The sequence below is a fragment of the Phytophthora sojae genome, assembly GCF_000149755.1.
Source record: "Phytophthora sojae unplaced genomic scaffold PHYSOscaffold_12, whole genome shotgun sequence".
NCBI lineage: Eukaryota > Oomycota > Peronosporomycetes > Peronosporales > Peronosporaceae > Phytophthora > Phytophthora sojae.
Genome location: NW_009258126.1, coordinates 90,463 through 104,829, shown reverse-complemented (window position 1 = coordinate 104,829; position 14,367 = coordinate 90,463). Strand labels below are relative to the sequence as shown.

The 14,367-nt window shown below is 54.7% G+C and overlaps 7 protein-coding genes across 7 annotated transcripts; 3 read left to right on the top strand and 4 right to left on the bottom strand.

Moving 5' to 3' along the window:
- Window positions 1–595: 595 nt before the first annotated feature.
- Window positions 596–1,490, top strand: PHYSODRAFT_306443 (hypothetical protein; the record flags this gene model as incomplete). The annotated part of the gene is made up of 2 exons (XM_009538477.1): window positions 596–837; window positions 962–1,490. 2 exons carry the CDS (start codon window positions 596–598, stop codon window positions 1,488–1,490), a joined length of 771 nt encoding a protein of 256 aa, XP_009536772.1.
- A 966-nt stretch (window positions 1,491–2,456) lies between these two features.
- PHYSODRAFT_528683 (hypothetical protein) lies at window positions 2,457–3,715 on the bottom strand (the record flags this gene model as incomplete). The annotated part of the gene is made up of 5 exons (XM_009538476.1): window positions 2,457–2,482; window positions 2,585–2,612; window positions 2,689–3,399; window positions 3,464–3,562; window positions 3,647–3,715. The coding sequence occupies 5 exons, from the start codon at window positions 3,713–3,715 to the stop codon at window positions 2,457–2,459; spliced, it is 933 nt and encodes a 310-aa protein (XP_009536771.1).
- A 314-nt stretch (window positions 3,716–4,029) lies between these two features.
- On the top strand, window positions 4,030–6,162 carry PHYSODRAFT_529434 (hypothetical protein; the record flags this gene model as incomplete). Its single annotated transcript, XM_009538475.1, has 4 exons — window positions 4,030–4,427; window positions 4,554–4,928; window positions 5,007–5,109; window positions 5,200–6,162. 4 exons carry the CDS (start codon window positions 4,030–4,032, stop codon window positions 6,160–6,162), a joined length of 1,839 nt encoding a protein of 612 aa, XP_009536770.1.
- Window positions 6,163–6,480: 318 nt separating this feature from the next.
- On the bottom strand, window positions 6,481–7,412 carry PHYSODRAFT_340333 (hypothetical protein; the record flags this gene model as incomplete). Its single annotated transcript, XM_009538474.1, has 2 exons — window positions 6,481–6,776; window positions 6,854–7,412. 2 exons carry the CDS (start codon window positions 7,410–7,412, stop codon window positions 6,481–6,483), a joined length of 855 nt encoding a protein of 284 aa, XP_009536769.1.
- Window positions 7,413–8,856: 1,444 nt separating this feature from the next.
- Window positions 8,857–9,824, bottom strand: PHYSODRAFT_340332 (hypothetical protein; the record flags this gene model as incomplete). The annotated part of the gene is made up of 2 exons (XM_009538473.1): window positions 8,857–9,185; window positions 9,266–9,824. 2 exons carry the CDS (start codon window positions 9,822–9,824, stop codon window positions 8,857–8,859), a joined length of 888 nt encoding a protein of 295 aa, XP_009536768.1.
- A 453-nt stretch (window positions 9,825–10,277) lies between these two features.
- Window positions 10,278–11,214, top strand: PHYSODRAFT_262743 (hypothetical protein; the record flags this gene model as incomplete). Its single annotated transcript, XM_009538472.1, has 3 exons — window positions 10,278–10,298; window positions 10,337–11,059; window positions 11,128–11,214. The coding sequence occupies 3 exons, from the start codon at window positions 10,278–10,280 to the stop codon at window positions 11,212–11,214; spliced, it is 831 nt and encodes a 276-aa protein (XP_009536767.1).
- A 1,463-nt stretch (window positions 11,215–12,677) lies between these two features.
- PHYSODRAFT_389346 (hypothetical protein) lies at window positions 12,678–13,886 on the bottom strand (the record flags this gene model as incomplete). Its single annotated transcript, XM_009538471.1, has 3 exons — window positions 12,678–13,121; window positions 13,185–13,624; window positions 13,667–13,886. Coding segments are annotated over 3 exons (1,104 nt in total), but the record flags the coding sequence as incomplete, so codon positions are not given.
- Between the last annotated feature and the right edge of the window lie 481 nt (window positions 13,887–14,367).

Sequence of the window (14,367 nt, the reverse complement as noted above, 5' to 3'; positions counted from 1 at the left end):
CGAAATGGATATGTCGGCTGACCATATTTTCTAGGCGAAAACGCTAATTCTGACCCCCCTATTGTTTCGCCATTGCTCACCCCTAATGTTAATATCTGTTACGGTCCTAGCGCCGCCAAAGTTTCTTTTTTAAGATTCCATAAACACTACAGAGAATTTCACGCTGGCTCGAGGCTATAGTTGAGTTTCGCAGCATGTGCGAGATCCACATCCCGATTCATCTGCACCGAGTAGTGGAGCTTCTAATTACGAACGGAGGTCACAGCACCTTTTTTCTTTAATTGAGGTTCCATTGGTGTCACTTAGCTACAGTGATACGATCGCTAACGAAGGTCACAGCACCTTGCTGCAGCTGCTATTTCACAACAAGAAAGTTTAGCTCGATTCGCCTCCATACTAAACTGTATCGAGAAGTGATTGAGTGTCAAATACATAGCTACTCAAATAAAGCAAGCACTGCTGCTTGTAATACGTTTTGCGAAACAAGAAAAGCAATACTGTGTCGGGCGATATAGTATTCCTGTACCCTCTTACACCAGCAGCTACCGAGTGCGCTCATCAGTGGCAAGCATACTTGTGCCCCCCTACTCATACCATGTTGCCCCAAGTTCATCCCCTTCCCCCCAACACGCAACTTGATCAGGAGCGTCTCGCGCTGGTAGACGAACGGGCCTGGACGCTACTTAGAGATCCTGTGCGTGGATACTTCGTCAACTTAGTGGTGCAAATTTCAGCAGCCATATCCATTGCGTTTCTTTGCGACATGCCCGCCAGAGGTGAGCGCGGCATGATGGGGAGATTTGATTACGAGGATGCGCTAAAGCGTCGCGAATTACGGTAAAAACGGGCGCGTTGTCGACGGATGTAGCGATTTAGCCCCGCGCAGCCACGAATAGAACACCGAAGAACCCTTCCGATGACCGCTTGTTACGCTCTCCGACGCCTGTTCTCGGACCCGCAGCTGGGCACTTCAAGTGCGGAGACAGCGCGAAGACGAGTTCACGCACCGGCGGCAAGGGGCTGGCGAGCGCGCTGGGCTCGCTCGCTCGCTCGCTGCCCGCGCGTCGTCTCTCGTCGGCAGCAACGCTCCGGCGCAGCGGCTCCGCTGCGAATTGCCAATTCCTTCACTGCCGGCGACCGAATGGCGCCCATTCGCTGCGCTCCGTAAGCGTGGTGCGCCTGCGCCGCCCGCCAGCACGCGACGCGAGCACCACGATCCGTGCCGCTGGACTGTCTGGGCTGTCTCGCAAGCTTTGGGCAGCGCCAAATTCAGCACATGGCTGCTCACCGCAGGCGACAGATCGGTGCGCGTTTACATGTCCGCCGGCCGGCATCGCGTGCAGCATCGCATGGCGCCGACAGCCGCGAGCACACTGCCAGCCGACCAAGCATCGTTGCTGCCAGCAGCAGCAGCAGCGTCGGGGTGGGACCAGACCTGCTTGCCCAGGTTCTCCTCACCGAAATTTCACGCGCGAGCCAAATCTTGCTAGGCAAGAGTGGCGAGTCCCTACAAAACGCAAAGCGTATGGCGGCGGCAAAGCGCGCCGGCACTGGAAAAGATCCACGGCCAGCAGCGCGTAGGTAACCCTTCCGATGCTGCCGGCGAGCCGAACGTGGCTCGCGTGAACGCGGCGGAACCCAACCAGCAGGTTGCAGCAGGAGATGGAGTCGCGGCGCCGTCCGAGGCGAGACTCGCTCTTTCACTGCCGCCGCGCGCGGGATTTGAAACATACCGCCGTGGTGATAAATTGAGCATTTGAACCACTAGACTTGCGTGGAGGTAGTTTGGTCCGTGGTACTGCCGGTGGAATGGAAGTAGGCTCCGAAAGGGGTTGGCTTGTGCGACGTCTCCAAGCAGCGTGAGCCCACGGCGGCTGTCTTAGCCAACCGTGTCCAACTTGGACCTACCTGCGTTTGTCGGACCATCGGTAGGATTTGGTGCTACTTGAAAGGACCACGCAGGATGCGTTGCATGTGCCCTAGTCACTGTATACTTCGTCAACTTACCGAGATAATTTTCGGCAGCAGATAGACTTGCGTTTCTTTGGGACATGTACAGTCAAGCAGTCAAGCATGATGGGAACGATTTGATTCAAGATGCGACCGCGATATCGTGCCCACGCCGTGGCAAGCGATGCGTGGTGCATGTCTGCCGCTATGCTGACCTCGCGATACCCGGTAAAATGTGTCTTCGTTGGATGACGCACGGCCGCAGTAGTGACGCTGGGTTCTACGTCATAATCCGAGTGCCTGCAAGTGTAAGTGACGTCGAGTACGTGCATCTAATTGAGAAGGCTTGCCTACTTCTATTCGAGCCTGGCACTGCTGTGTACATGCCGAGACAAGCAAGCCCAATACAAATCTATTCCTCAGTTTAACTGTAAGCCCGTGAAGCTGTGATCCTCGTGGTGTCCTGGTGTCCCCGAGCTGTTTTCATGATTCACACGGGTGTGCGATCACGAGAAAAGGTTGGAAAACACCACTTTCTTCTTCTTGCCAGAGGATTTCTTCGGAGCGGAGGAAGTCAAACTTGATGCAACACCTGACGATTCGGAAACAGCACGGCGGGAACCACTTCCAGCACTTCGACCCATCTTCCGCTTCTTTTCGGTCTGTAGCAACAAGCATTATTAACGAAGTCAGTATTCATATCAAAAAGGCAAACCAACACTGTGCACGCTAACGTACCGGTGCGTCGACGTGAGAGAAGATACCACCCGTCTTGCCACCGATCTTCTTCGGTTCGCGCGGCGTTGGAATACGGTGCTTCGACTTGTCCAACGAGAGAATGTCCTGCACTGCGGCGAAGTTGTCGATCGAGCCAACGTTGTCGGCGCGGTTCGCCTCCATCTCGCGCTGCCGCTTGCGAATCTTGTCCTTGCGCGACGTAACCACACGCACGAAACGCGACTCCTCGAACTCCTTCTTCTCTGCCTCCTCGCGGGCGATCTCCTTGTCCACAACGCTCGTGCCGCTGGCCAAAATCTCCGTGGGTCGCTCGCTGAATTCCTCGCGCAGCTCCGCCAGGATAGTGCTCTTCTGCAAGCGCTTGCGGTTGCGCTCATCCTTCTTGGCCTGCTTAACCTGCGTACGCTCTTCCTCCTCGTACGGCACGGCTGCCAAACGCGGCGCCCGGTAAATGCCATCCTTCGCACCAGATCCACCTTCCCCGCCATCCTCGTTGTCGTCCTGGCCATCCTCGGCAGCGAGCTCGTCGGGGTTGGGTGCGTAGCTGAGCGACTCGTCGAGGCCCTTGCCACCAGACAGAGCCACCTTCAGCATCTTGTCCACCTGATACCTCATCTTGCGGTCCAGCGGACGAATGCGCTCGAGCAGTGTGCGGTAACGCACCAACTCTTTAAACACGGGGTGGTCCTTCACCTTCTCCGGCTCCTCCAACTACGTAGCCACCATATAGTCAGCAGACACACCCACATTCTCCACCATGTTAATGGTATATTACCTTGAGAAGTGCGAAGAAGAGCTCCATCTTGGTGTACGTCAGCAGTGCGTGGTTCTTCACCTGCAGGTACGTCATGCCCGACTCGGTGGACAGCTCCGTCTACCAATAAACACCACATCCGCAGCAGCGCTAAATGTCAGACTAACACAAACATAATATACAAATCAACAGAAGCAAACGCACCTCCACCGCAGCGTCCATATCGGCCACCTTGCCACGGACTTGGACGACGTCGTCCTTGAGTCGATCCATAGGGTGTTTGTCTGCTCCGTTCCATGGCCAAAACACACGCAACAGTGGCAATAATTCAGTCACAATACCATAAAACGTATACGAAGACAGTCACCCCATTGCATCGAGCAACGGGGCTCCCAAGCGCGAGGAACGCACCTCCGGCGGTCGCCATGGTTGCCCTGATCTGACTCGACTATCGGACGTGTGCCTCTGCCTGAACCAATGACTCGTATCGGTATTTCGACCAATTGTCGGTCGTTATAATATTGGCCAATGAATGAAGAGGTTAATCAGATCTGAGGCGACGAAACGACGCGAAGGCACCAGCATCAATGGACCCGGACCATGTTGCCTGCTACGCTCAGGCCCAAGTGGAGCTGCGCGAGTTGTTCCATGAACTGGAGTGCAATGGCCAGGTGAGTGCCGCGGAGCTTCAGCGGTCGCTGGTCCCTTTCACAGCTGGAGACGTCAAGCGGGACTTGCTGGGGCTGCTGGCTGAGCTCAAGAGCAAGCGCCAGAGTCTGGACGAAGCCGACTTCCTGCGCGTCATGTGGCGCAAAATGTACTTGGCAAGCGCCATTGACGCGACCAAGGGCAGCACAGCGGGGCAGCACAAGCCCATCAACGTCTCACTGGCCCACGTGATTGTCTCTGTCAAGCGACGACAACAGCTCCGGCAGTTCGCGAGCTACTACGCGAGTCGAGGGATCTCCGGCGCTGACCATCTGACGTCTCAGCCAAAAGGGACAGCGTCAATGAAGGGCGAGACAACATCGCTCAAGGGCTCGCCACTGCACTCGCCAGTCCGCAAAGAGCCTTCGTCCTCCCGAGGGCAATCGCCAGTAGACAAAGCCAGAATTGTTCACATCTCGTGTGAGTCAATCGCGGCCCTGCGACGGCGTGTCTCGGTGTGCTACGATGTTATTGCCTGCATGTTTGATGCAGACGAGCTTCAGATGCGGTCGCGGACGCTGTTGTCGCGCACACGCAGTGCAGAGGTACGCAACTGCTCACAGCTCTACTGCTTGCTGTTCACCAAAGACGCTGGGAATTTCATTCTAGGATGTACATACTTTGGGGAGAATGCGCGGCGCGACCACCAGGACGAGAAAGCGGAGTATGGAATTCCAAAGGAATCGGACAGCGATCTACTCACCGGGTCTTCACTTTATCGAACCCTATCATGGGGTGATAGGGACGATAAGGGCTTGCTCATGGTTCGGATGGAGGAGTATGACGATGCCTTCGTGGAGCCTGGATAACCTAGTGGGGCTTGGACTAACAAACGAATGTATGGCTTGTGGCGTAGAGTTGGGCTAAGGAATATCGTCGCTGCAGGATCCAGTCGGACCGCCTTCGCAGCTAGCACCGGTCGTAAAATGCACCAATGGAGAGCTCTTGAACCACACCGAGTCCTCGAGAGCACAAGCAGCGAGATGTTTAAGTCCGTCCAGTCTCAGCCGCAGCTAGGTAACTCGTACGGGGAAGTCGCGGAAGGTCAGGGCCAAAACAGTGACGATGCTGGGCCTTCGGAAACGTCTACCGGAGTGAGAATGTTGGACACCGATCCGAGTGGCGACTGCTTTGGGCTGTTAGGTGGGAAACCGCTTCTCGCGCGTACCAAGACCATTGCCGATGTAGGTGATCTTCGGCAGCTCGCAGCGGGTGAGCATTATTTCATGGCGGTCTCGTCGACGGGTGGACTCTATAGCTGGGAGAGCTGTCCCAACGCGTCTTTCAGCTCGCTACCTACAGCTCCACCTTTAGGCCGCGGATGCGCGGTCCCCGAGCGAGTGCCGTGGTTTTTCCCGCCTGAAAAAGTGTTCCGTGTAGCCTGCGGCAGCAATCACACCATAGCGCTCACCAGCAACGGGGTTTACGCCTGGGGATCAAATATCTACGGTCAACTAGGACTGGGGGCTCACTCATTTCCGGCCGACCTGTACACGCTAGAGCCAGCTTGCGTGAATCTTCCAGTCGATTGCACCCCAGCGTTAGACGTTGCATGTGGTGACACACACTCGGTTGTTTTGTCAGGGTCGGGTCAGGTACTTACCTTCGGCTGTAACTGGGAGGGCCAGCTTGGTATCGACGATTCTCGACCTAGTGACAAGCTTTGCGATGTTGCTGCCGTGGGGTGTGCCTATGAGCCCCTGGAGGTGATTCAACCTGAGACGAGTGGAGATAAACGCGTCTACTTGATCGCTGCGGGACCTCAGACGACAGTGGTTGTCAGCACCACGGGGCAAGTTTTTCAGTGGGGAAAGTGTGTATCGGATGGCATTGATGGAGTTTGCGGACGGGTTAGCCGGAGAGTACCCGAAGAACTAAAGGCCGTTCACCAAAATCCTTCAGACTCTGCGCCTGGCCCAGTTTGGCACAGCGTCGCCATTGCTGATGGTCTGGTGATGCTAACGAGGCATTCCTCTCCGGACAACGCTGCTCTGGGGGTCTCAACCGTGTAGCAGAGGATGCCATCATTACAGTAGTGTTGGTGAAGGAAATGTTTGCACTGGATGAGACCCGGTCTCGTCAAAGCATGCAAAGCTGTCGGAATCGGATACTACTTTACGTGGCTGAACCTGGTTGAACTGTTGTCGCACTCACGAAAACCTTTCTGTCGGTTCAACCTCCCTTCTTTTCTCTGGAAAGGGTGAAACTCGTTCAGACCAGCGGTACAAGAATACTCACATTCCATTGAACTTGTATCATATACCGTCTACATGTAAGTTTTGGGGCGAGGGGGGGGCAGTATCTTCACTCAACACTGGTAAATGGTGCGCTTAGTCGCGACGCTTGCGGCCGTTGCACTTGGACGAAGGTGCCGGGGTGACCTCGGGGGTCTCCGCGGACGAGCCCTGAGTCGTGGGGGAGTCGTTCGAATCCGGCGCCGGGGTAGCCGATTCGCCACTCGAAGGGCTGTTAGAGTCACCGCTGGACGGGCTGTTGGAGTCGCCGCTCGAGGGGCTGTTCGAGTCACCACTTGACGTTGTCTGGGAAACATCACCCGTTGACGAGGACTGGGTCCGCGACGTCGACGAACCTCCGCCTCCCGATCCCTTGAGAGGAATGCAGTCCTCTGTAGTTGCACAGAATCAAAGTTGGTTAGTCAAAACTCTCCGGATTGCCACGAAGTCGGCACCACAGGGGACTTACTGTAGGATTGCCACACGGTCTTGCCATCGACACCCTGGAACGCCAACCAGTAGAAGCGCATCTCCTTGCAGCCACCGTTGTCGCATGATGAGTAGTCCACCGGGAAGACCGACTTGATGTCCTGGTTCTCGTTGCCGTACTTGCTGAAGCAATCATCCTCGTACAGCACCTTCTTGTCGTCCAGCCAGATCTCACACGGACCCACGTGAACAATAGCACGCGAGAAAGTGGCCTTGCCGTCCGTCGGAATGGGCTGCGGCGTGCCGTTCGGGTCCGTGAAACCGCAGTCAGCGCCGTACACCGAAGTGTCGTCCATGAGGGTCTTGAGGTCCTTGAAGTTGTTGGCCGTCTTCAGAGCCTTAAACGCGTCCACGCTTCCAGCGTTGTTGCCATCCCAGTCGTTGCTCGTCCAGACCGGGTCGATCTGCACGATCCAGGCCGAGGTAGCAGAGCCCTTGAACTGCGACTCGGGGATGAGCATGTAGCCGTGGGCATCGGCGCTCGGGATCGAGGCCACTAGAAGAGCAGCGACTGACGCGAGGGCAGTAGCAGCCAGCATGGTTCTGAGAAGTCTGGAGGCTTGGTGGACTCAAAGTCGACCTGGCGGCAAAATTGAGAGTGGACGTCGCGAGTGGCAACTCGCCGAAGCTGCTAAGGTCCCCGTCGCGCCATGGTGCCGGGCGGCCCTTACGTAATGGCGAAATCGTCATCTCGAGATAAAAAGCAACGCTATGATTGGGGCCTGTACAGTATGTTTTGTTATCTGTAGTCAGGTGAAGTACATGTAGCGGACAAGTTTGTGGTGATCGTTTTGACGATACGGTGCCGTGCCACGATGTTCTGCCCTTGCAGATGGAAACTACAGATACTTTCCTAGATTATAGGTAACTCAGCACGGCTCAGCGACTCAATTCTTTCCGGCGGTTTTCATACGACGAGAATCGACGGAATTTCAGGTGGGGCTTCACAATTTGGTGCCATGCATTGACTTCAAAAGCAGTTTAGAAGCCTCAGCTCATGTATTGTGCTTCCCGAACCTCCCTGCAAATTGAGTCAACGAGTTGCTAAAGGTTGAACAAGTTGTTCTGACTGTCAAGGATACTTTTGATCGCCGGCCTCGTTTCTGTAGTTGGTCACCAACGTGCGAGAATCCTCGCCTTTTCATCGCCGAGGCTGCACCTCATGCATTGCCGCAGTGAGATTTGAAGACGTTGAGCGGTGCGCTGGGTGGCCCAACTTAGGTCTCAACAGTACGGTAAGCTCTATCCTCCGTTGGAAACCCTCAAAACATCCTGCGAGCGCCAACATCCATCCTGTTTTCTAGTAAACCTCTAGGGAATTGCATGGTGGTTCCAGCCACAGCTTGGTGTTCGCACTTGTTGAAGCATTTGGCCGCTTGTTCTCGCGGAAATGCTACTTTACGATTTCAAAGTGGCCGGTTTTGCTGTCCGCGAAAAGTCCTAGACTGTTGAAGCAAAAGCATACCGCTCTGTTGGTGTACAGATATTACCTGGGGTCGAATCGAGGAAGGTATTATTCGGAATTGGAGAAGATCAAACACAACACAAACAAAATTGTACATGCACGTTTGGCCGCAAAGAAAGATGACCAAGCGATCGACTTACGATGAAGGTAAATGCCGTGCCGGGAATCGTTGCGCCTAAGACTTGATTGAAATCTACAGTTACTGCCCAGGGCCTCCTCAATGCACCCACACACTTCGCCAAAACAATTCCTGGGCTACCTTAACTTTCGTTGCAGAAGCCGCACACAATGTAAAGAGCACGGTTGTTAACGCGGATTCTTTCGTCTGAAAGTGCCCCCCCCTATCCTTTGGTGTCCGTATTTTCGCCGTACGCACACGACACAATCCCAGACCAGCGGTAAAATAATACTCACATTCCATTGAACTTGCATCATATACCGTAGCTGTCTACACGTAGAATTGGGGGAATCCCAGTAGCACGACCAACATCTTCACTCAACACTGGTACGCGGTGCGCTTAGTTGCGGCGCTTGCGGCCGTTGCACTTGGACGACGGGGCGGGGGTAACCTCAGGGGTCTCCACAGATGGAGTCGCCACAGATGGGGTCTCCGCTGACGAACCCTGAGTCGTGGTGGAGTCGTTCGACTCAGGCGCCGGGGTAGTCGATTCGCCGCTGGACGGGGTGTTCGAGTCACCGCTCGAGGGGCTGTTGGAGTCGCTGCTCGGCGGGGTGTTAGAGTGGCCGCTGGAAGGGCTGTTCGAGTCGCCCGTCGATGAAGACTGCGTCTGCGAAGTCGACGAACCGCCGCCGCCACCTCCCGTGCCCTGAAGGGGAATGCAATCCTCTGTAATATCACCACACAAAGGATATTAGTAAACTTGCTCGTCAACCTCGACATGGAATTCCTCGCAACAACAAACTTACTGTAGGACTGCCACACGGTCTTGCCATCGACACCCTGGAACGCCAACCAGTAGAAGCGCATCTCCTTGCAGCCACCGTTGTCGCATGATGAGTAGTCCACCGGGAAGACCGACTTGATGTCCTGGTTCTCGTTGCCGTACTTGCTGAAGCAATCATCCTCGTACAGCACCTTCTTGTCGTCCAGCCAGATCTCACACGGACCCACGTGAACAATAGCACGCGAGAAAGTGGCCTTGCCGTCCGTCGGAATGGGCTGCGGCGTGCCGTTCGGGTCCGTGAAACCGCAGTCAGCGCCGTACACCGAAGTGTCGTCCATGAGGGTCTTGAGGTCCTTGAAGTTGTTGGCCGTCTTCAGAGCCTTAAACGCGTCCACGCTTCCAGCGTTGTTGCCATCCCAGTCGTTGCTCGTCCAGACCGGGTCGATCTGCACGATCCAGGCCGAGGTAGCAGAGCCCTTGAACTGCGACTCGGGGATGAGCATGTAGCCGTGGGCATCGGCGCTCGGGATCGAGGCCACTAGAAGAGCAGCGACTGACGCGAGGGCAGTAGCAGCCAGCATGGTTCTGAGAAGTCTGGAGGCTTGGTGGACTCAAAGTCGACCTGAGAGCGAAATTGGGAGTGAACTCGTCGAAGCATGGAGACTGGAGACCTTCGGAAGGTTGTCCTCGCCAAAGGAGACTTCACCGTACGTAATGGCGAAAAGCACATCATGAGAGCAAAATCTGTAAAATCTTGACAGAGCCAAAAGCCTGAAGGATTGGCAATGTAGACTTCGAAAGTCAATGGTGATGATACTGACGATGCTGTGACCTGTTCCGACTTTGCAGATGGAGGTCGGAACTAGTGTTGTTTCTTACCAAGTTAATAACTCTTAATAACTGGTATTAGTAATTTTAGGCATTTAATAACGATGGTATTACCTTTGTGTATCATTTGTGTATCGTAATACTTAAATATTAAGCATTTTAACTTCTGGAAGAGCAAGCTTTTGCTCATATCAGCTTCCCACACAATGCTAGCCTGCGCGCGCGCGGTGCGTTCTCCGGTCCCAGGCTGGAATCTCTCCCCTAGATCTACGCGTCGCTCGGCACCAGCTCGTTGCTCGGCCAGGACGTGAACGGCGCCGGCGCCACGCTGGCCACGGGGCTCGCAAAAATAGGCCCAAGGTGCTCTACGACGCGTACGTCGCCCCACATTCAAGCTGACCAGCAACGGCTCCGCAACGCAGTAGTCAAACGCCCGCTGGATGTCATCAAGGAAGCCATCGTGTACCTGCACTTCTGCTTTTCGGCCCGAGACGATGGACTGCGACAAGGCCACTCAGACTGCTTACAGAAGACCTCTTCACGCGCCATGCTAGTGGACATGACGGAGACCGAAACCATGACGCTCGGCCTGGCCCTCGCGGACCCCATGTATACGTTGGCGGGCGACCTGCAGGTCGACGGCTCGTTCACCAAGGACCTGCGCTTCTTCAGTGGCCAGAAGTCAGCCATGCACGCGCTCCGTGCCGCCGGTGTGGGCGTCTACATCATCGGCGCGTCACCCGAGTTGTACACCGTTGCGACCGGCAGTTGCTTCGGACTAGGCGACATGGTGCCCAAGGAGAACAGGTGCGGCGTGCGCTTCACGACGGACGAGGCCGATGCTTCACTGCTGAGCGACAGGACCTGCGAGTTCTTTGGCACTACGGAGTCCGGCACCACCAACACCTATCTCCTGCAGGGCGGGCCTAGCCATCAGTACGTGGACCACGTCACGTGCCTGCTGGCCGAGGGATTCATCAAAAATGAAGTAAGTGCCGGTGGGAGAGCGTGTAGCTGGATATGGTGGATCTCATGAGTTTGTGTGTTGTGCTGCAGATTCGTAAGAGAGGGAAGGGCTTGAAGAGTTTCATATACATCGCCGAGGTGGCCATTATGCTGTTACATGAACGAACAGCTCGCTGATAAGGGTTGGACGAGGCCTAAATGTTGCGCTACAAGCGTTGATGTTACATTATTACTGCATTCTTAACCAAATATGACGCTTCTTTATTTGTGGGAGTGCTAGTGCGCGTTCTGCTGTGCCAATGTGCGCCGTTGCGCTGGAAGCTCAGTGACAGAAGTTCAAGTTGAGGTCATCTCGTAGAAGGGCAACCTGTTTCGGCGGGTACGGCACGATGCACTGAATATGTGAGCTAACTGATGTGAAGCTCTACGATCATAAGAAGAGCAAGAAGAGCTGGTGTTTGCATTATTTGAACTCGGATTAGTCAGGGCAAAAGCGGTTTAGCCCTCCACCTCTCCTTCACCCCTAGCAAGTTCGCCACCACTAAGGTCACCAAAGTGTTCTGCGACCGCCATGGCCACGGGTCCACACGCAGCTTCACCACGCACAAGCACAGAAAGGTTGTGTGCGCGCTGAAACAGGGTGGTGAGGCTGGCAAGAGCAAATCGAACATCCTCGGCTGCGTGCATGAGTGATCAAGGCTCGAGTAGCGCGACGACGAATATGCCGTCACGTCCGACAAGCACCATCAAGTCTACCCCTATCATGAACAACTACCCAATTCCGCAGCAGAACCAAAACTCCTCACGAGAAAATGAAGCGGAGGAAGCTGCTAGAAATACCATCAGCCGAGGCAGCATCTCGAAGAAATTCGAAAGAGGTTGAAGCCAATGCATTGATACACATTTGCATGAGGACGACGACTCTATTGACTAACTAGTGCATAATATGTAATCAAGAAGGCGTGAACGGAATGAAAATATGGATCGTGTTGCGGGCTTAGCTAGCGTGAACAAAGTCAAATATGCTAATGCTCCCAGGTTGGACCAAACAGCACCCTCGGCGAGTGGTGGGTGCGTCCAGTGCTCGACTGTGGAGTTGGAGGTAGTCCACGACGGCCGCTGCTAGCCCCTGAAAATACGAGACGATCGCTAGTTGGTAGACTCGGTGTTGTTGCACTTGCCGATCCGGGCGGCCTCACGACCGGTGGCACAAGCTGGCGCTCATCAGCACGCGTGAAAACGGTTCCGCTGCTTGTTGACTGCGTAAGTGCGACTGACTGCGTAGGAGCGACCGACTGCGTAAGAGCGACCGACTGCGTAAGAGCGACCGCAGCCTCGTCACTGCATACTGTGCTGGTATTCGTCGCTTGGTCGGGTAGCGGGTTGGCTAGTGCAGGCGAAAATAGTGTTTTTCGAGCTAGCGGGGGTGGGACAGCTTCACGTTGGTCGGTCTGCGAGGGCGTGAAGAATCGTGATCGGCGCGCCGTATTAGACCGACTACCGCGCATGCGACTGGAGCTGTTGGGAGCAATTGGCGTAACGACGTCATCATCGCTGTAGTCGTCACTCGCGCTGCTTTCGCCCTCTTCTTCTGCATTGACGTGATAGTGCACTGCACTGGTTGCAGCCTTGTCACCCGCATTCGAGTACAAATATGCTAGCTTTTCCACGCGATCGGGTTTCAGCCGATTTCGTCGCTTGGTGCGGATGAAGGAGTGAACACTCCACGAGCGCTCACTCGCAGCGGACGTCGTCGGGATGCTCAAAACGCGGGAAGCCAAAGCATGTAGGAGCGGAAACTTGTTAACCTTGACCAGCCACCAGTCTAATGGCGTGTCCCTCGCGTTTTTTTCGTGGTCTTCGGCTGTCCAGGACTTCTTCACGCGAATAAAAGCCATGACAGTTCGGCAAACCGCATTTGGAGATACGTTGGAGGGTAGACCAACTCGTGTAGCTAGATCTACGCATGCATCGACTGCATTGTCCAAATCATCACCTTCAAAGTCGTCCGTAGACTTAGTTGGGTCCAGTAAAAATGCAGCGAGGATTGATTCGCGCTTGAGGGTGTTCCAGCGGGAGCTAATCTGGCCTCGGATCGTGTTAAGAATACCAGAAGCAACATCATCAGTTTCGCGGTTGTAGATGACGTGGGTTTTCAGTCCACGAAAGTATTCATACACCATCGAAAGGCAACACCCATCCTTTTCGAGAGCGCCGAGAGCTTGGATTATCGGGTTCACCAGTCGCATTACGGCTCTGGCATTCACCCAAAACATGCTATCAGCCAAAATGGACTCGACGCGATTGAGTTTGGCAGCAGCATCTCCGTAACGAGCCAGAATTTCATGGTTGGAAAACAACTCACGCAGCACATCTTCGTTCCTCACGACACTGGAAATACAATTTGTGCTCGAGTACCACCGCGTCGAAACAGGGATGATTAGCGCGCGTCGTCGCTGCCGGGTACCAAAATACTTGCGTTGCAGAGCCCGAAAGCGATAAAGAAGCGCTGCACGTTTACGCACAAATTTGGTAACTAGGACGGCTTTCTTGAAGACGTCACTCATGAACTCCATCCCGAACATGTCTTTGAGTAGAAGATTGATCGTGTGTGCCGCGCAGCCGTTACACGTTAGACTTGGTATCTTGGCCATTAGAAGCTCCCATGACTTACGCCTGTTAGACGCGTTGTCCGCCACAACAGCGCATACCGATCCTTTTCCGACGACATTTTCAACAGCTTGAATCACCTTGTTCAACTCTGACGCCATGAACTCCCCTGTATGCTGTTTGTCGGCGCAGCGCTCCGATGACCAAAATATGGGTCGGATAAATGGAGACGTCACCATAAAGTTGATAATGGACTCGCTGTTGGGATCGGACCATCCGTCGCATACAATGGCAACGTACTGCTGCTCCCTCAGCACCTCCATAACGCTGGCAACTTCCTCCGCGTACGCGCTATCAAGCAGTGAGGTCGCCAAATCTTGGCGTGAAGGGAGCGTCATTCCGGGCCGGTACTTCGTCAGGATACACCTCATGGCTCCATTTTCGATGACTCGAAACGGAATGCCGCAGGCATAGAACGCTTTGGCAATCTGAAGATGGAACTCCTTCTTTTCAGTCACTGAGACCGGTCCTAGCACACTCGTAGCCATTTCAGGCCGCGAACGCTTGGACGGACTGTGGGGCCTATCGGAAGTGTCGGGACGATCTCGCTTGGAGGGTGTTACAGGGTAATTAGCCCGGACGTCCGCTGGGGCGCAGGGACAGCTGCGAATGTGTGGGCGGAGGTTTTTCTTGGGCTGGGCATTCTTGATGAGCTTGGAG